Source organism: Vombatus ursinus, unplaced genomic scaffold (genome assembly GCF_900497805.2).
Source record: "Vombatus ursinus unplaced genomic scaffold, bare-nosed wombat genome assembly UNPS02014770.1, whole genome shotgun sequence".
Lineage (NCBI taxonomy): Eukaryota > Metazoa > Chordata > Mammalia > Diprotodontia > Vombatidae > Vombatus > Vombatus ursinus.
Window position 1 is genome coordinate 33167791 of NW_020954548.1, and position 21451 is coordinate 33189241.

The following is a 21451-nucleotide window of genomic DNA, read 5'->3' on the forward strand; positions in this document are numbered from 1 at the left end:
GAGAAGGTAGTGACCTTCCTTGGTAGTAGGAATTTTCCTATGCCAATGAAATCACAGATTTAGTCCCTGTTTCCCTGACTACATAAATCCTCCAGAAGCTCAATATAAGGAACTGTGCTTTGACTGACTCAAAAACTAATGTGATTTTATTTTGCATTAATAAAATTATAGTGGCTACATTAATTTTAAAAATATATAGTAAAAGCAATAATTCTCCTTTGTAGAGGTGTTTGTTTTTTTTCCTAAAGCACGGTTCTGACCTTCTCATCCCCTACCCAGTAAACATTAGTGGCTCCTGATTATTCTCTAAACCCCTCTGTTTGGCATTTAAAGGTCTTTGCAGCCTGGCCCCATCTTCCCTTCCTAGCCTTATTCCACATTAGTACCCTCCATGCATTTGAAATCATCTTGTTTATGTCTGCTTTGTATTTGTATATACCTGTGTAGATATGTGTTGTCCCCTCTGTTAAAATAATAAAGGCCCTCATTGATAGGAGGACCTTTTGCTTCTGATGTTTAGTCCAATGCCTAATACGTCGTCTTATAAATAGAAGAGGCTTAAAAAAATACTTGTTTGGTGATTAAGCAATTAAAAGATATTGTTTTTATCAAACTATGTATGAAATATTGTGGTCAATTCTAGGTACCATTCTTGATAGGGACATTAATAAACAAGAAGTACTTTCATGGAGGACAGACCTAGATGATAAGGGTTTGCCATCAGCCATGTTGTCCTATCAAAGTAGCTGCTGATGGATCCCCAAAGAGGTCATAGAAGGAGGGAAAGGACTCATGTACAAGCATCTCTTTTTGTGGTGGCAAAGAACTAGAAACTGAGGGAATGCCCATTAGTTGGGAATGACTAAACAAATAATGGTATGTGAATGTAGCAGAATACTGCAGAGCTATAAGAATGATGAGACAGTTTTAGAGAAACCTGGGAAGATTTGTATGAGCTGATGCAAAGTGAAGTGAGCAGAACCAGAAGAACAATTTATACAGTAACAACACTGTAAAGTTAAACAACTTTGAAAGACTTAAGAACTCTGATTATTGCAATGACCAGCCGTGATCCTAAAGGATTGAGGATAAAGAATGATACCCAACTCTCAACAGGGAGTTCATAGTTTCAGAATGAGACATTTTTTGGATATGGCTATGTGGGAATTCATTTAGCTTGACTCTTCAAATTTGATACAAGGTTGTTGGGGTTTTTTTTCCCATTGGAGTGAGGAGAGAGGAGAGGTAGCAAAAATAGATTTTTGTTAATCAAAAATCATTAAATTTAATTTAAAAAGAAAAAATTTCAGAATAAATCATAGATGTTTAGGCTTGAAAAAGGATTTAAAGAGGACATAATACATAGGGCATCAGATATTTAAGTTATTTAAAAGTCAGTTATGTGAAATAGATATTAGATTTGTTTTATGTAGCTTCAAAGGGCAGAAGTAGGAGCAATGGGCGGAGCTGTTGGGAGGTAGAACTTTCTAAGAATCTGTCTTAGCACTTTGTGCCTCTTCTATGCATATAGCATATTATAATTAATATCTTAGTGTATCTGTCTTCACTTCTGACATCAGACTTTAAACATTTGAGCTATACTTCTTTGTATGCTGGTATTTCACCTAATAAGTACCATTTATATTTACTATGTACATAGGAGGTACTTAACATTGAACTGAATTAAACCTAATTAGAGTTGTCCAGAAATGCGGTGGGGTGCTCCATGAGGTAAAGTGGTTGCTGTCATTGGAAATGTTCAAACCAAGGCTGACTAATCCCTTGCCAGTGATGTAGCAGAGAGGCTTCCTACACTGAGTAGAAGGTTAAAGTATATGGCCCCTAAGCTACCTTCTAAGTCTTCGGATTTTATAAATCTACTTGCTGTTTCTTTACTGTTGTGTGATTTGAGAAATGCTGGAAATCCCAAGCATTCCCTTTCTGTGCATGAAATAGTAACAGCATGCTCATTTGGGGAAATTCGAGTTTCATAACTGGCCTAGTAGAGAAGTTCTCTGAATTTTTTGGTGCATCAGCCATTTCATCATGGAGTGCCTGTGGTTTTCACACACACACACACACACACACACACACAAAATCCTCTGTGCCTCTGTTTTCTATCTATTAAATGGAGGTGATCCCTGCTCTATTTTACAGGGCAAAGTAAGACAGCAGATGTTAAAATCTTTGAGGAGCAAAGCGTGCTAAGTCATTACATGATGTTCTTGATTCTGAAGGATTTTTCCCCCCATTTTAAAGGGCAGCTAGGTGGTGCAGTGGATAGAGCACAGGTCCTAGAGTCATGAAGACCTGAGTTCAAATTCGGCCACAGATACTTGACACTTACTAGCTGTGTGACCTTGGGCAAGTCACTTAACCCCATTGCCGAGCAAAAAACAAAACCAAAAAAAAAAAATGTGAATTACTTTAAGAGGTGAACCTACCTGTATTCTTCCAAAGTTCTATAGACACTGATGGTCTTCATTTTTCTTTCTTCTCTCCTAATTGCACACATACTTACATATAAGCATTAAAATAAAATTGCCAATCCTAGATGTAAAGAAGCATCACAGAGACCTTTCATCTTAGTTTTCCCAGGATGTAGGGAATCGTTTTCCATATTAATCCAACAGCAGATAAAATGTCGAATCTTGTAATGTTTGCTTTCTTTTTCACCCCTCACAGGAGTACATGCGCATCATGGGACTCAGCAACTGGCTTCACTGGATTGCCTGGTTCCTCACATTCTTCCTCCTCCTACTTTTTACCATCTTTTTTATGACTGTGCTTTTCTGTATCAAGGCAAGTATTTGGTTTTCTCCAGCTTTTTGAATTTGATTATTGAGAGGGGAGCTTTGCTTGGGCTCAGTGTGATGAAGGTGATAGCTGATGGAAAATATAAAAGTAAGAATTCTTCCAGTCACCCAGGTTTGCAACCTAGGAGTCATCCCTGCTCCTCACTCTTACTCATCCCCAATATCAAATTAGTTGCCAAGTCTTTTTTTAATCCTGCCTCCTCAACATCTTTTGCATCTGCCCCCTTTTCTCTGCTCATACTAGAACTATCCTAATACAGACCTTCATCATTTCTTTCCTGAGTTATTGCAGTCGTCCCTTTAAAAAATATAATAGAGTTTTAATAAATTCCTATTTATAAAATTTTCCCATGACATGTTCAGATCTTTTGGTCTTATTTTTTCTTTTCCTTTTTAAGGAGATTTTTTTTTTTTAGTAACTAGTCTCTTTTTGTAGAATAGCATGAGAACTCTCCTGAACCATTGTCCCCAAGCAATAACCTCTTAACTAGTCTTCTCTTTTCTGGTCTGTTCCCTCTCTAATCCATCTTCTTCACACAACTGCCAAATTGATATCACTGAAGCTCAGATCTGACTGTGTGGTCTGACTTCTGTCCAAGAAGTTTTAGTGGTTCCCCATTGCTTTGGGGGAAAAAAATAAAATAAAAAATTATTTTTAAAATAAAGGGCATTGAAAGCCCTTCACACCTAGCTCTTGCCTGTCTTTCTTTCTTTCTTTTTTTTTTGCCTGTCTTTCTAATCAGATTATCCATTGTTCTCCTTCATGCATACTATGCTCCCACCAAACAAGACTACTTATTCTTTCCTCTAAGGACATTCCCCCTCCTCGTGTCTTATCTATGCCTTATAGGCAAAGACGTTGTCCTGTAGCCTAGAGTACTCTCTGTACTCCCATCTGCTTCTTGGAACCACTTAAGCCTTTCAAAGTTTAGTTCCAATACCACTTCCTTTAAGAGACCTTTCTTAATTTTCCCCAATTGTTTATCCTTTCTCTCTTCCCACTCCCATCTATCTGTATCTCTATCTGTATCTATATCTATATCTATATATTTGCATATGTCTTGTGTTTATCTGTGAATGTTTCTCCCCCTTGTAGACTGTAAGCTCCTTGAGGTCAGAAACTGCCTCACTATTGTATTTGTATCCTCAGCACCTAGCCTAGTGCCTAGGACATACGTAGTAGGTGTTGGATAAACATTTATCCTATTATTTGCTATGTCTCTTGGGAAACAATTACTAAAGTAGAAATTAGTTGCAATAGAGTACTGTAATGTTAAATAACAGGTTATGCTTTCTATCCCATCTCCTCTTTTCATCACTTATACATGTGACTGGAATTTTGGTGACAAAACCAAAAAAGTTCTTTGAAACAATTAGTAATTCATTAAAGTAGCAGAATATAAAATAACTCATAAAATCTGCAATATTTTTACATATTGCTACCAAAACCCAGCAGGAGGTGATAGAAAAAGAACTTACATTCCAAATAACTGCAAAATACATAAAATATCTGGAACCTAAACAAGCAAGATGACAAATATAACTATAAAACACTCTTTATATAGGGATAAAGAAAGACTTAGATGATTGGAAAGATATCCATTGTCTGTGGTTGGACCATAGCAAGATAACAAAAATGGTGATACAACCTAAATTAATTTATAGATTTAATGCCTTGCCAGTCAAGCTACCAAGTTCCACTTCATAGAATGAGACAAAAAAAAAATAACAGAATTCATCTAAAGGGAAAAAAGGTAGTGAAATGGTAAAAAGAAAGTAGGAATGAAAGGGAGGCTAGCAATACTAGATCTCAAACTACACTATAAAGCATAAATCATCAAAACTAATATTGATTAAACAAAAAAAAGACTGCAAAACAACCAAATACATTAGTGTAGCATTGAGTTAAACTCTATCTTAGGATAAGGGCAGGAACTCCTTATTTGACAAAAACTGCTAGGAAAACTGGAAAGCAATTTGGTAGGAATTAGGTTCACACCAACAATCATCTTTTTATACTCTGTATCACAACGAGCTCCAAATGGATACATGGCCTAAATATAAAAGATCACAGCATAAAAAAATTCCAGGAGAATAAGGAGGAGTACCTTTACACCTATGGCTAGGGGGAGGACTAGCTAAACAAGAGAATGAGGTGATCATAAAAGGGAAAATAGATCATTTTGATTACATCATATTGGCATACTTCCACCCATATGACTAAACAGGTTTAATGAATGTTTTATAGGTGGAAGAGGACGTTGCAGTGATCACCAACAGTGACCCATCTTTGATATTTGTCTTTTTGATATGTTTCGCCATTTCTTCCATTTCCTTCAGTTTTATGGTCAGCACCTTCTTCAATAAAGGTGAGTGGGTCTAGGGGCCCTAATCCATCAAATTCTGTATCTCCCAGAGATATCATGGAAATGAGTTTGTGAGGGGCCCCTTCTGTACAGCATCCCAGTGATTTGCAGTTTTCACGTACAAGAAGCTGAGATTGTTGAGGACCATTCAGTTCTCCCAGAGTCAAATTTTCATTCTTATGTGGTTATGAGTGTGTTAACTCATCTCAAAAATTGGAGGAAAATAATTGTGCTCTCTTAATCATAGGATCATAGAAAGGGAATTTAAAGGGAATTTGTTCACAGAATCACAGAATTGTGGAGTTGGGAGTTCAGTGCCCCATACCTGAAGAAGAGTTACCTCTGCAACATGCCCAACAAGTGGTGACTTAAACTCAGTGACTGGCACATAATAGGTGCTTAATAAATGCTTATTGATTGATTAATTAACCAAAACAGAATTCAGTGTGGCTATCACTTCCTTATTCTTAATCATCCTGTCCTTGGCTACCATATCATACTTCTGACACAGATTGAACCTTGCACTCAACCTCCCCAGATTTTTCAAACAAACTGTTTTCAAGCCATATCATACACTGGGTAAGACTGTTTTTTTTCAAACCAATGTTTAAGACTAGTCATTTATCTCTGTCATTTATTTAAATTTCATCTTTTTAGATCTAGTCCAACATTCTAGCCTGTTAGGATCTTTGTAGATCTTTGTCATTCACCAGTCCGTTTGTGCCTTTATCTGATTCGTTTATAAATCTTTGAAACAGCACAGGACAGGGGCAGCTGGATGGTACAGTGGAGAAACCACTGACCCTGGAGTCAGGAGAACTTGAGTTCAAATCTGGCTTCAGATACTTGACATTTACTAACTGTGTGACCCTGGGCAAGTCACTTAACCCTGATTGCCTTGCAAAGAAAAAGAAAAAAGAAACAGCACTGGGCCAAGCACATAACCCCTGAGGGCAATCCACTAGAGACTTGTTTCCAAGTCAACATCAAACCATTAATGAATATCTTTGTGTTGCTGTTCATCCTGTTCCTAATATACTTTATTTGTGCAGTCATCTAGCCAACATCGTTCTATCTTGTCCATAGGAATAGCTTCATAGACTTATCAAATGCTTAGTTTAAAATTTAGGAAAAACATGGTCTACAGTGCTCCCTTAATCTGTTAATCTAATAACATTGTGAAAGGAAATGAAGTCAATCCAGCACAGCTGTTCTTTTTTTAAAAAACTAGCATCTTTTGTTTTTATATATTCTTCCCTCAGATATAATCCTTCCCACTTTCCTTACACAGTGAGTCTTCCTTGTAATAAAAGTTAAGAAAGCAAAAGAAAAAACAGTTTAGCAAAACCAACATCAGCTGAGTTAAACATCACATGGAACATTCCATATCCATAGTCCCCTACTGCTCTAGTGAGAAGAGAAGAGGGAACTGCATTTTCTCAGCTCTTCTCTTAAGGGCCAAGCTTGGCCATTATGATATCACACAATATTCAGCATTTTCTTATTATTCTTTCAGTTTACATTTTTAAGTCATTGTATATATTATTTTCCTGGTTCTGCTTACTTCACGTTGCATGGGTCATTTAAGTCTTCCCAAACTTCTCTGAATTCTTCATATGTATTATTGTTTCTTATGGTACAATAATATTCCATTACATTTAAGTACAACAGTTTGTTTAGCCATTCCCCAGTTGATGGGTACCTACTTTGTTTCCAGTTCTTCATTACAACAAAAAGTGCTACTGTGCATATTTTGCTGCATACGGAACCTTTCTTTCTTTGACCTGATTGGGGTGCCTAGCATAGGGATCTCTGGGTCAAAGAGCGTGAACATTTTAGTCTTCTTTTTCATAACTTCAAATTACTTTCCAGAATAGTTGGTCCAATTCACATTGCAACTGTTCCAGCATTGACTATTTTTGTCTGTTTTCATCTTTGCCAGTTTTTTGGGTGTGAGATGAAACCTCTAAGTTGTTTGGATTTATGTTCCTCTTATTATAAGGGATCCAGAGCAGTTCTTCACATGGCTGTTAATAGTTTGCTATTCTTTTGTGAATTGTTCATATCATTTGACCATGTATCTGTTGGGGAATGACTCTTGATCTTTATATGTTTATGATTACCTATATCTCTTAGATATCAGACGTTTGAAGAAACACTATTTTTTTCCAATTGACAATTTCCCTTCTTATATAAGCTGTGTTGATTTTGTATTTTGAAAAAGTTGGCAACCTCATGTAAGCAAAATGATCTTTTTTAAACTTTTCTGAGATGTCCCTTGTTCCTTGTAAGAATTCTTTCTGTAATTGTAGTTGTCAAAGATAACTTCCATCTATTTTAAAATTATGTAATTTTTTATATCTTAGTCAAGTATCCATTTGGAAATTACTATTTTATATGATATAAGATGCTGATCTAACCTCATTTTTTTTGCTCAACTGCTTTCAGTTTTCCCAACAGGAAAGTCTAAGTCCCTAAGTAGTTTATGCTCTTGGGGCACAACTTGTTCTTGATAATGTCACGCTGGATCTTTGTAGTCACTGTGTCCCTTTTCTTGATATTAAGTATCCATCCCTATAATTATATGTTCTATAATTTTGCCATGAATCTAAGTCAAGTTCAGTTACTCAGAGATTGCAGACACTTCACTTTCTTCCTTTTGGGGGCTTGGATGACACTGTCCTTTTGCAATCCTCAGATCCATTATGCATGGTCTCTCATGGATCACTGATAGTGTTTCTGTACCCAATGACTTGAACTCCCTAAGAATGGTTAGATGCTTTCTTACTGTTTCCTCACTTAGTCTGTGTGTGTACTTCTTATCTGCCATATTTTTTTTGTCTTTTCCAGTCCAAAGTTTATTCTCTTTGGTGGAGAAAAGCAAAAAAAATGAATTGAACTTTGGTCTTCTCTTTGTCTTCGCTTATCAACATCCAGTCCAACTTGAGCCAATTTTGACCCTCCTTTTTTCCCTAACATAGCTTTTAAAATCCCTTTTTGTTGTCATTATCTTTCCTTGGCAATTAGGTCATTTGGAGCTTTAGTATTCTAACATTCTTACTGAACTAAGCTTTGATTTTGTATTAATCTTATTGCCTGCCTTTGCTTCTATCAACTCTACAATTTTTTTTATAATTTTTAGAATTCTGAATGTAATGAACTCCTATAAAGAACATTTCTGTATACAAAGTAGAACAGAAAAAGAATGTTACATGTGAAATCACAAATCTGTTACAGTTTTTAAAATGTATATTCAGCATGTTACTTTCAAAGTTGTCCTGTTTGTGTTTCCTTCTAAATTTACTTCTTTTACTTTACTTCTAATTTTACTTCTTTTACTGAATTTTGAAAAATGTTTTAATGATCTTTTCTTTCTCTTGTTTATTTTGTAGCATTACTGTTGTTAACTCCCTTCTCCCTCTTGATAAAAAAAAAAAAACCAAACCCACAATCCTTGTAATCAGTAAACATAGTCAAGCAAAACAAATCCAAACATTTGCCATGTCCAAAAATATCTGTTTTATCCTGTACCTTGAGTCACACTGCCTATGTCAGGAAGTGGGCTACATACTTCATTATTAGTCCTGTAGGGCTATTCATTACATTCATCTGAGTTCTTAATTTTTTAAAACGACTTAGAACTCTGAACAGGACTGGGGCGGGGGCTGATGGGAAAAGTGTTGACATCTTATGTACTGAAATTAAAGCATATGGAGTCAGTATGAAAACTGAATTGTTTATATTGATATTCAGTATTTGGTTTTTAATAAAACATTTAATTTCATGTAAAAACAAGTGGTATTATCTTGTCTTATAGTATTTTTATTACTGTATGAATTGTTCTCCTGATTCTGCTCATTTCACTCTGTATCTGTTCAATATAGATCTTGCCAGCTTTCTCTAAAACTGTCCCTCTTATCATTTTTATGGTAGAATAATATTCCATTACATTCACATACCCTAATTTGTTCATCCATTGTTCAAGTAATGGGCACCACCCCCCAACTCTTTTTCCATTTCTTTGCTAAAACAAAAAAGCTACTATCAATATTTTTATACATAGGCATCTTTTCCTTCTTTCTTGGATATCTTTGGACTGTAGCCCTTATAGTAGTATCTCTGAGGCAATGGGTATACAGAGTTTAATGACTCCAGGGGCACGGTTCTGGATTGCTTTCCAGAATGGCTGGCCCACAACTTCACCAACAGTGCAGCAGGATATCCTTCCCATGACCATTCCAACAATTGTCATTTTCCTACTTTGTTATCTGTTCCAATCTGATAGGTATGAGATAGAACCTCAGAATCATTTTAATTTGCATTTCTCAAAAATTATTAGTGATTTGGAGCATTTTCTCATATGTCTGTTGATAGCTTGAATTTCTTCCTTTGAGAACTAACTCTTCATATCCTCTGACCATTTATCTAATGGGAGTGGCTATCGTTCTTATATATTTAAATCAATTTTCTGTATGTCTTACATATCAGACCTTTATCAGAGGAACTCTCTACAAAGATTTTTCCCAGCTATTTCCTTTCTGATTTTAATTGCATTGATTTTTATACATGTGATAACTTTTCAATTTTATGTCATCAAATTGTGTATTTTGGGGGGCAGCTAGGTGGTGCAGTGGATAGAGCACCAGCCCTGAAGTCAGGAGGACATGAGTTCAAATGTGACCTCAGACTAAACGTTTAACCCTTACTAGCTGGGTGGCTCTGGCAAGTCACTTAACCCAATTGCCTAAAAAAGCAACAACAACAACAAATTGTATATTTTGTCTTCTGTGACCTCTCTATCCAATGTCTTGTCATGAACTTTTCTCCTACCCAAAAAATATTTCCTTCCTTGTTCCTTTATTATGGTATATGGTGAGAGATCATGCTGTAACCCTAATTTCTGCTAAACTATTGTCCAGTTTTCTCAGCAGTTTCTGTCAGATAATGAGTCATTAGCCTAATAGTTTCATTCTTTGTTTTGTTTCTTTTTTAACACTATGTTACTATGTTTGTTTCTGTATGTTATGTATCTAATCTGTTCCCCTGTATATGACTTCTAAAAATTTGGGTGGTGATTTTACCATCCACATAGGTCCCTTAAGATAACTCTTCTTTTTCTTCCTCATCAGAATAGTTTTTCTTTGTGTCTTCAGAACTTCATTCTTAAAAGCTTTCAAACCTTTTTTCTTAAAGTTCACATTCATCGAAGATACAATTGATTTGGTTGAGCACAGCTTTCTTGTACTTCTGTTGGTTATACAGCTGGTCTTTGGTCCTAAGCCTAAGGCAAGAGTTCAAAACCCCTCATGTTTTTGTATAAAAGAGACCAGGAAGCTATGTCAGCAGCCCAAGCCTTCCTCCATTTAGCCAATTAAATCTGGATGACAGTTTCAGTACCTTTTAAGGAAAAAAAAAAAACCAATAACAACCACCTGCCCAGGATGAGGCCTTGGGATATTGTTCCCACCCACCAAGGGTATATAACTAGACCTATCTGAAAGAATTGTGTTTTCTGTAAATTTAGATAAAGCTCTCCCCCTAAAAAATATTAACTTTGCCATTCTAAGACAGCCCATTTCATTTTGAGATAGCTCTAATTATTAGGAAGTATTTCCTTAAAATGAGCCTAAATTTATTTCTTTTCGGTTTTCACCCATTCTCCTAGTTCTGCCCTTTGGTGCCAGGTGGAATACATCTAACTTGTGTTTCAAGTTGATGCCTTTCAGTTACTTGAAGATAGCTATTCTGTAGGGTCGAGGGGACAGAAGTCCATTGGTAGGGAATTTATTAAGAAGGATGTGGCCAAGAAATGAAGACGTCAGTCTAGAGCTCTTATTCAAGAAATTTGGCAACAGAATGAAAGGTCATATTGTCAGTCTCTTTATAGTGTATTCCCTACTCTAGACAGGACAGAAGGAAGAAAACATCACTATAGAAGCAAAGCTTGTGGAATACAAGAGAGCTCATAGAGGATGGCCTTAATAATTTTTTGTGAAGTAGGACGTGATATGTGGTGAGGTTGAGGCAAGGGAGGGGAGGAGAAAAGTAATTAAGGAATGGAGAGGAGAGATTGCCTATGAGGAATAGGCTATAAAGGGACTATGATAGGATTTCCAAGTATTGTCCAGGGTAAGATGGGAGTTTGCCAGTATGATTTTCTGGTATGCAAGTAATATGTGATTATTTTGTCTTGCTGTGTTTAATTTAATCAGCAGGAGAACATGAGACAACTTTCTTAAATGGAAGTGTTTTGCTTCTCTTTTAATGGGCTATAAATTTCCTTGATTGTTGTATTATGGAAGACTAATTTCCAAAAAAGGTTCACTTTGCTTCTTAAGTGGAGGATTGGATTTCGTCTAAAAACCTTGATAGATGTATAGGGCTCTTGTTATTATGAAATGTTTGTATTTCTGTTCTTGGAACATTGCTTAATCTCTTTCTCGTTCTTTCCCCATTTGCAGCCAATTTGGCAGCTGCCATAGGAGGTTTCCTCTATTTCTTTACGTATATTCCTTACTTCTTCATTGGTCCTCGATACAACTGGATGACCCTCAACCAAAAGTTATCTTCCTGTCTCTTCTCAAATGTTGCTATGGCTTTGGGGGCCCAGCTCATAGGCAAGTTTGAAGCAAAAGGTGAGTATTCTCTTTTGTAATTGTTGCCTTTGCTACCAATGGCAGACAATGACAGCATGAAGTTTTCAGTATGAGTTAACTTCGTTCAACTCATTTTTATTGAACATTAATATTAATGAATATTATTGATTAATTATTAAATATTAATGAACACATTTAATAAAGTATGAGTGACCCTTCACATCTGCAGCACCTAAAAGTGCCCCTTGAGCGTACCATTTGAGTGGTCTTCAAAGCCGCCTGCTCTCCAATATTGTCCAACAAATGTCCTTTGAAGAGAAGACCCCTTCAGGAGGTGGCACAACAGAAAGATCTCTGGAGTCATAGGATCTAGGTTCAAATCTTGCCTCTGACAATTACTTCCTTGTGATCTTGTGATCATTTAAGTCTCTTTGGCTTCAGTTTCCTTGTCCATAAAATGAGAAGTTCAGATTAGATAGCTTCTGAGATCACTTCCAGTTCTTGATGTAGACATAATCCTATGTTTCTATGAACCCGGGTTTTGGTCCTGAATCTACCATTGCCTATCTCGCCATTTGTCTTTAAACAAATCACATCCCCTCTCTCATCTATAAATGAGGGAACTGCACCAATAATCCCTACGGTCTCTTCCAACACTTTGTTTATAGGTTTCAATCTAATTTATTATTAATAATAATAATAGCTAACATTTATATAACACTTAGAACAGTGCCAGGCACTTTATAATTATTTATCTCATTTGATTCTAATAACAACCCTGGGAGGTCGGTGCTATTATGATCCCCATTTTGCAGATGAGGAAACTGAGGCAAACAAGGGTTAAGTAACTTTCTGGGGTTTTACACAGCTTGGTAAGTGTCTGAGGCTAGTTTCAAACTCAAATCTTCCTGACTTCAGGCCTGGCACTCTATCCTCTGTGCTACCTGGCTGCCTAGCTATATTTATCATTCACCTGACTTTAAAAAATAAAACTGATTAAGCATTATATGTTTAATTTACACTTAAAATTAAGTTCTGCTTACAACATTTCTGATGGTGGTCATAGAAATTAGTTTATACTTTAAAATTAATTTCAATGTACAGTGTTCCCATAGTAATTCTTCTCTTTGTATTCCCTTCCTTTGTTTTTGCCCATTCTTCTCTATATCTATATATTCATTTTTCCCTTTAAATAGTTGTAGACTGTGTGCATACTGTTCTTCCGGTTCTGTTTTCTCCAAGTAGCATTACTTTGTATAACTTTCCAAATTTCTTTGTATGCCTCATGTTACTCATAACATTGTAGCATTCTTTTATTCAGCCATTTATGAACTATTATTTTTAAGTTCTATCCAGCATCCTGCAGTTGCAAACAATGGTAGTGAGTATATAAATATAGAGAAGAGGGTTAGATACAGAACAACTATCTTTACAGAGGAAATAGCATTTGATTTGAGCTTAAAAGGATAAGTTTGCAATACATTAGGCAGTGAGTGCCATTACAGTAGCTGAAACAAACCTGCATAAATACAAGGAAGTGGGGAAAAAAACAGAACATATTAGGGGCAAGGGAAATGGGGAGTGGGAAGACAGCGCTCCAGTTTGTCTGTATTGTACAGTGAGCCTTGAATGCTGGGAAGAGTAGTTTGAACTTTACTTGGTAGACATTAGAGAACTTTAAAAATTTCTGGGCACAGGAGAAATATGACTGTGCATAAGGAAGAGTATTAAAATAGCAGTATGGAGGATGTATTAGAGCAGGGCAAGTAGGGAGCTATTGCAGAAGTCCAGGTGTATCAACTAGGACCTGTCTCACACATAGGTCCTCTTAAAGCTACCCCAGGTTCAGGACCTATTGGTAAGCCAGCATCAACAAGTCACAGCCCCTAATTGTCTAATGGCATGTTTCTTTTTTATCCAGCAGACTAGTTGATTCAAAGCAAAATACCTTTAAATAAGCATTATAATAAAAGAAACATTTCCCCCATCCTCTCAAGAGAGCCTTTTTTTTTTTTGTGGCTACTACACCACCAATGGGAGAGAGTACCTACAAGCAACATGAGTGACCAGTGAACTTGTAGGGGGGCGAATAGCCTAGACAACTCATATTTCTAAAGCAGCAGCCCTACTGGAACTCTGCAGCCTCCAGCCAGCACTATGCTTGCTTAGAACCCCTGGGGAACTGTCCTCGGGTGATGTCATTGGGCTGCAAGCTGGCAGCTCAGCTGAATGCTCTCTGCTGCCATATTCTGGTCGTTAGCTGTTGTGTGTCCTCTTTTAAACCATCATAGCTCCAAGTAGTATTTTTCTCTTTTGTGATTTCAGTCATTCAGTTAGCATTTATTAAGCATCTACTATGTGCCAGTCTTTGTTCTAAGCAATGGGGATACAAAGAAGGGCCAAAAAACCAGTCTCTGCTCTAAAGAAGTTCACAGCCTAATGATGGGGAGATAACGTGCCAACACCTATCTATGAACAAGATGTATACTGGATAAATTAGGAGTGATCTCAAAGAGAAGGTATTGAAATTAAGGAGGACCAGGAAATACTTCTTGCAGAAGATGGCTGAGACTTGGAGGAAGCCAGGGAAGCCAGGAGGCAGAGATGAGGAGGGAGAGAAAAGCAGGCATGGAGGACATTGGGTGAAAACACTTGGAATTAAGAGGCTAGTGTTTCTGGATTGCAGAGTAAGTGGAGAGAGAGTAAAGTGCAAGGACTGGAAAGATAGGAAAAGACCAAGTGATGAAGGGCTTTAAAGCCATACAGAGGATTTTTTATCTTGAAGCTATTAGGAAACTGGTGTGGGGGGTACGGTGTTGAAATGTGTGGTCATATCTGCATTTTAAGAGCTCAATTGAATGCAAAATGGATGGAAGTATGAAAAGCATGTATGTATGGGAAGTATGGAAAGAGTATGGAAATACTTGAGGCAGTGGCACTAACCAGCAGGCTATTGTAATAGTCCAGGTGTTAAGTAATGAGGTCTTGTACTCAGATAGTTACAGTGTCAGAGGAGAGAAGAGGAAATATGTGAGAGATGGTACAAAGGTAGAAATTACAAGACTTGACAAATTATCGGATGTGATGTGGGGGAGTGGGGATGAGAAGGAATGAGAAATAGAGGATGACATCCTGGGTGACTAGGAGGATGGTGGTACCCTCAATAGTGATAGGGAAGTTAAGAAGAAGAGCTAGCCAGTTTGAGGAGAAAGATGATGAGTTCAGTTCTAGACTAGGAAGAAAAGCAAGAAAATGTGGTTTCTTTGAAGCCAAGGGGATGAATAGTATCCAGTAAGAAGAACTGGTCAGCAGTGTTCAGTACTGCAGAGAATTCAAGTGCATGAAGACTTTAAAAGCAGCAATTGGATTTAATGACTAGAAGATAGTCTTTTAGAATTGTGGAGCCAGAATCCAAATTGCAAGGTTCAGAAGAGAGTTAGGGGTGAGGAAGTGAAGGCATCCAGTGTAGGCAACTTTTTCTAAGTAGTTTAACAGGAAGAAGAGAGACATTTGATTGTAGCTGGATGAACTAGAATGGTCAACAGAAAGGCTTTTTAGAAAAAGAGGGAAACCTGAATATATTCGTAGGCATATGGAAAGGATTTAGGCAGCTGAGAAGGGTAGTCTAAAGACAACACATGTGACTGAGAATCCATCAGTCGGTGAACAAGTGGTATTAAATGCCTTCTATGGGCCTGGCACCATGCGAGGTGCTGGAGATAGAAATACAAAGAATGATACAATCCCTATTCACAGTGAGCTTACATTCTGCTAGGGGAAACAACTGGTACATATGAAAATATATACAGAATAAATGTAAAGTTAATAAATATGAGAGGGAGGGTACGAGCAGTTGGAGGATCAGAAAGGCTACATAAAAATGAGAAGTGGATGAAATAAAGAAAAAATGTAAGTCTAGCCCAACCCAAGAAACAGCTTCTTAGAGAACTGTTATCAACTCCATCTATTTCCAAGCCTGACCTTTAGTTAGGAGAGGAGCCTGATGAACAATGAAATTAAGCTTTGGGGGGAGGAAATGCATTAATATAGCTGTGTTCACTTGCCATAGAAACTGTTCAGGAACCTATCTTCCTTAAAGTGAGACCAACCTATACTGAGGGTCAGCTGGTTTAAATATTTTTCATAGCAGACTGACTTCTTTTTTCCATTGCTTAAAAGGAAACCCACGCTAGCAGGTTTTTAGTTAGAAAAAGAGTGGGAGTTTAGTGATCCTTAGCTTTGTGTTAATACTTCATTTCTATAAATAACTTGGCCAACTGTCTTTCCTGGTGACACGAGACCAGATCATTAAGGATTTTGATGGCAAGGATGGGGTTTTTTATAAATTTTGTCACTCTCCCAGCACCTTGAATAGTATTTAGCATATAGCAGGTGCTTTAAAAATGTTTGCTGAATCCAATTGAAGAAAGGATACCAAAAAACTTTATTCTTTGCTTGGGTGAATGAAAAAATTTTTGAGGTATAGTTATTCACCCTGAAATTGACAAACAGTTTGTGATGATAGCGGTTAGTACTTTGATTGAATGGAACCAGGCAGAAAGTGATTGGTCTCCATTCTGTCAACAGACTTTTATTAAGCACCTACTCTATGCCAGGCATGGTATTTGAAAGGTTTACTCTGAAGTTTGAGCATTAGCTTGCCTTGGGTCAAAGATAAGTCTAGGATGGTCAGTTCTGGTTGTATTTGAATAAAGGGGATGGCAATATCATTTTCAATTTTTAGAGCAATTATGTTAAATGTACATAAAATAGCGAATAATAATAATAACTAGCACTTATGTAGTACTTTAAATATATTATCTCATTTGACTATAAGTAAAATGAGCTCCTTCTCAGTATGCACATAGACCACTTCAGCCATTGGGAAGCCCATTCTTAGGGAGAGGATGTCAGATCCTTCTCATGTTCATTCTACCTCATTGCTCCTACACTGGAGTTGCATGGTTTGTGTCCAAGTTCTCCCCAAAAAGGATTAACAGAGTCCTCTCAAGAAAGACAATAATTGCACATATTGTAGATATCAGGTATACAACAGCCACTCACCTCTGTCACAGAGGAAATGCCTGAAGCACAAAAGATTCATGGGCACACACCAACAGATATTCAAAACATAAATCATAACCCATTGCTTCTACCACTTTCTCCCCAAAAGGCAAATATGGAACTACTCAACAGATTTGACCTTCAGTCTTCACAGTCCAAACAGCAATTCCACATCTGGACTTCCAGGCAGGCCAGGAAGTAGTTTGGGCTTTAACCCTTCAACTGAAATTCCTCTTGCCAGTGGCATTTCTCTCATCTGAAATGTTCTTCACCTGATTAATTTTTTTAAAATGTAAATGTATGTACTGTGTACATTAAGACAGTATACATTTGGACAATTTGTCACCTGGAATCAGAGGTCAAAGAATCCTTCTTTGATGAATTGTACCCTTTGAGAACTACAGTTGGACAGTTCCTAGTTGTAGTTTCCTAAGTTATCCCCTTGTGGCTATTGTCCACTGTAGATCAGAGGAGTAAAGGACTCTTCAGTGATGCTTTATCTTCTTTTTTCAATTTTTTCTGAAATCAACAAAACACATAGTTTTCAATTTTTTTTTTTTTGCCTCACTTTACATTATGATTCTCTGCTGTTAGGAATCATAGCATGTTATAGGAGAGTTGGGAAATTCATGCTTGCACACTTGAATGCAAATGTAAATTCCATATAATTCATAGCATACTTGTCAAAATATGGCATCCTTAGCATACCCTTTGAGAACCACTGCAGTACTGATTGCTCATGGTTTATTCTTGTGTCCCTACCTCTCTGTCTAATAGGCTGTTGTGTTTATAATGACACAAAATCACTAAAATGCACTATCATTTCCATACAAATCATTTGTAAATAAGAATTAATCTAATGTATTCCTTTTTAAAATTGTCTTGGGTTTTCTTAAAGTTAGTATGGTTGTAGTCTTCAAAGTATACATTCACCATGTGTAGTTGAGCATTCTATGTCCAGAGATTAGTTCTAATATACCATGAAAAATTCTATTGGATTCATCATGAGGAACACCCAAGTAGCAATTTCGTAAGGTACTGAAGTGTAGTAAGTGCAGACAGGGAAAGCAGAAGAAACTCTTGAAGAATTCACTGAAACACATTTTGACCAATCATTGATCTTTAATAACATATCCAAAAGGGGACCATACATACCCATACTATAAAATTAAATGTAAGGGTAATATTGTCAATTAGTGGGTTTGGGTTAATCCTGAAATATTCAAAGCAAACTCAACTTAAAGACTAAAGAAACTTTAATTGTAGAATGTAAATCCATATTATCAAAAAATTCTCTAAATCACTAATAATTAGAGAAATTTAAATTGAAAGAACTCTTGAGGTACCACCTATCAGATTGGCAAAGTTGACAAAAGAGGAAAATAAATGAATATTGCCAGAAGAGCTGTGGGAAATAAGTTATATTAATGCACTGTTGGTGGGTCTATAAACTGACCTGGCCATTCTGGAAAGCAATTTGGAACTATACCTAGAAGCTATTAAACGGCATACTCTTTGATCCAATACCCCAATTGCACAAAGAAAAAGAGCCTGTCTCTGCAAAAATATTTGTAGCAGCTCTTTTCATGGTGGCAAAGAATTGGAAATTAAGGGACTGCCCATCAATTGGAGAATAGCTGAACAAGTTATGATATATGAATGTGATAGAATATTGCTATGCTGTAAGAAATTATGAAGAAGATGTTTTCAGAAAAACCTGGGAAGGGGCAGCTAGATGGCTTAGTGGATAGAGCACCGGCCCTGACGTCAGGAGGACCTAAGTTCAAATCCGGCCTCATACCAAACACTTGACACTTAACAGCTGTGTGACCCTAGGCAAGTCATTTAACCCCAACTGCCTAAAAAAAAAAAGAAAGAAAGAAAAAGAAAAACCTGGGAAGACTTAGATGAACTAATACAGAGTTAAATAAACAGAACCAGAACAATTTATACAAAAACAATGACATTATAAAAATATTTAACCCTAAAAGACAGGAACTCTGATCAATCACAATTCCAGAGGATTCATGACAAAACATGCTTTCCCCTTCCAGATACAGAGGTAATAGACTCAGAGTGCATTTTTGTTTTTGGACATGGCTAATTTGGAAATGTGTTGTGTTTGACTCTACACTATTTATAATGGGTTTTATTTATTTATTTTTTTTTTTGCTTTTTCATTAGGTGGAGGAGGGAAAGTGAGAGGGGGAGAATAAAAGAACTGAAATACAATACTATAAAGTAAAATTGAATTAAAAACAGAAACTAAAGCAAAAAAAATATTACTGAGTGCTTTAAGAAGTAAATAATTCACAGTAACAGGGCAGATAACAGGCTTACATATTTTTCAGTCTTGTGGCTGCCCTATATTCTTCATTTTGAGATCAGAAAGCTTTAGGACAACTCTGATCTAGTCTTAGCCTACCAATAATTCTACTTATCTTCCCTTTTGTGCTTCAGGAGTGGGAATTCAATGGAAATACCTCATGAAATCAGTTAATGTTGATGATAACTTCACTTTTGGGCATGTGTTGCTAATGCTGCTATTTGATTCTGCCTTCTATGGCTTGGTGACCTGGTATGTGGAAGCTGTCTTTCCAGGAGAATATGGTATGCCCCAGCCCTGGTATTTTTTCTTAATGGTGAGTTCTGATGGTACTATTTGATCTTTTGAAGGTAGAAACTACCCCTACCACCTTATTTCTTCCACTGATTACTTGGGCCACAATCATGGCCATAGAATAATAGAGAAAAGCTATCTCTTTCCCTTAACTTCTGCTTCATCAGTTGCTTAGGAACAGCCTAAGTAAAGAAACCTGTCTCAATTTGATAGAAATTCTTCCTATGCTACCATTTTGGCCACAACCTTATTCTAGAGTTGCTTCATTTTGTCCACTGCTTCTTGACCAATAATAACACTTTTAGTAATGTTTAATATTCTTATGCAATATTCTTATATACCAAATTCAAGATTATTTTGCTTCAAAAGATTTTATTGTTGCATTGACTGAAGCTTTTCTGATCTCAGTAAAATTTGTCATTATTGTCATTAGTTGGCCATCTTGGTGATCCAGTTTTGATTTCTTCCTTAGCCTTCCTACTGGTGTGGGAATCAAAAATCTATGATGGGAAAAGAGGAGGAAGAGGATGATCCTGAGAAAGTTCTAAAAACTGAGTACATTGAAGCTGAACCTGAAGATTTAGTAGCTGGAATAAAGATCAAGCATCTGTCCAAGGTACTCTGTGACAATTAAGAATGAAAATTTTTACGAATGTATTGAGTTGAGGGAGCATGTCTTCAAGGAAATCATTACTTGTTCACCCAATTACCAACATATTTCTATCTTTTCTCCGTAAATGTAGTAAGTTTTATGTCGACTGTAATGATGACTTGTATAGAATTTTGTCTTTGAGAAGTAAAATCGAGTTTGAGAATCTGTACCTGTGAATATCTGTGTCAGTTTGTATGTGAGGAGTGTTATCTCCCTTCTCAAAAGTTTTCAATGCCTTGTCTCACTTGATGCTAAAACCTGAAAGTACAATGGATGGAGGAGAAGAATTTTGTATTTCAATATTTGAACTGAATCCCCTCTGGGAAGTGTTGCAGCACGGTTCTAGAGATACAGAGCCTTGAAGGACAGGGGGATTTGTCAAACCGAATTGACATTGACTCTTTCTTATCTGTCAGAGCCCTTAGACTCTTCATCCTCAGTTTTCTCCTTCCTTGCTGACGTAGCCTTTGTATTAATAGAACTAGGGCATACGGTTTCTTGTATATCCTTATATCTTCAATCTAAAACACTTCCAAATCAATTTCCTATGAAACTTTCATACTCTTTTACACTAGGAAGTAAAAATATCTGTTTTCTTAAACTCTCTCTTCTGGGTTTACTGTCACTTAATCGTTCAACATTAAAGGGGACCCCACAGGTTATCTAACGCAACTTGAAGTATGAATACCCTCTACAGGATCTCAAACAAGTGTAATCCAGCCTTTTCTTTAAGAACACTAGTGAAAGATATCTCAGTCCTGGGGTAACATAATACATTTCTAGACAACTCTAAAGTGGTAGAAAGTTTTTCTTCCTGTTAAGCTAAAATCTGCCTCTCTGTAATTTCCACCCAATGGATTGAGTTCTGTCTTGTTGAGCCAAGCAGAACAAATCTAATTCTTTGTCCACATAAGAGCCCTTCAAATGTTTGAAGACCATAATCAAGTCACTTCCTAAGTTTTCTCTTCTCAAAATTAAACATTGAAAGTTCCTTCAGCCAATCTTTTTGAAGTATAGTTTTGAGTCCTCATCCTGGCTGCCTCTGGAAACCCTCCAGTTTTTCACTGTCCTTCCCAAAATATGGCAGTCAAAACTAGACATAGTACTCTAGTTGTGATCTGTCTGGGAAAGAATACAATTGGACTATCATTTCTGTCATTCTGAATAACAGATTTCAGTTGATGCAATCTGAGAACAGATTAAAATTTTGTTTGGGGTAGAAGGAGACTGTCACTTGAGGTATACCCTTTGAAGAGATCAAAGGACTGTTTAACTCTAGCTTAGCCTGGGCTTTCTGTTTGCTTTTAGATAAAGGACCCAACCCTTTATCCCTCCCC

General features: G+C 36.7%; 1 protein-coding gene across 8 annotated transcripts in view; it reads left to right on the forward strand.

Moving 5' to 3' along the window:
• Window positions 1-21451, forward strand: part of ABCA3 (ATP binding cassette subfamily A member 3) — a 117410-nt gene that overhangs the window by 48760 nt on the left and 47199 nt on the right. For 6 of the 8 annotated variants that reach the window (XM_027862809.1, XM_027862806.1, XM_027862811.1 and 3 more), the window contains 5 exons: window positions 2686-2802; window positions 5065-5185; window positions 11644-11817; window positions 19303-19484; window positions 19935-20078. In XM_027862809.1, the coding sequence (XP_027718610.1) occupies window positions 2686-2802; window positions 5065-5185; window positions 11644-11817; window positions 19303-19484; window positions 19935-20078 (738 nt within the window). Of the gene's footprint in view, window positions 1-2685; window positions 2803-5064; window positions 5186-10961; window positions 11046-11204; window positions 11312-11643; window positions 11818-19302; window positions 19485-19934; window positions 20079-21451 lie in introns of those variants that run through there. The other 2 variants (XM_027862812.1, XM_027862813.1) reach the window with 2 other exon arrangements.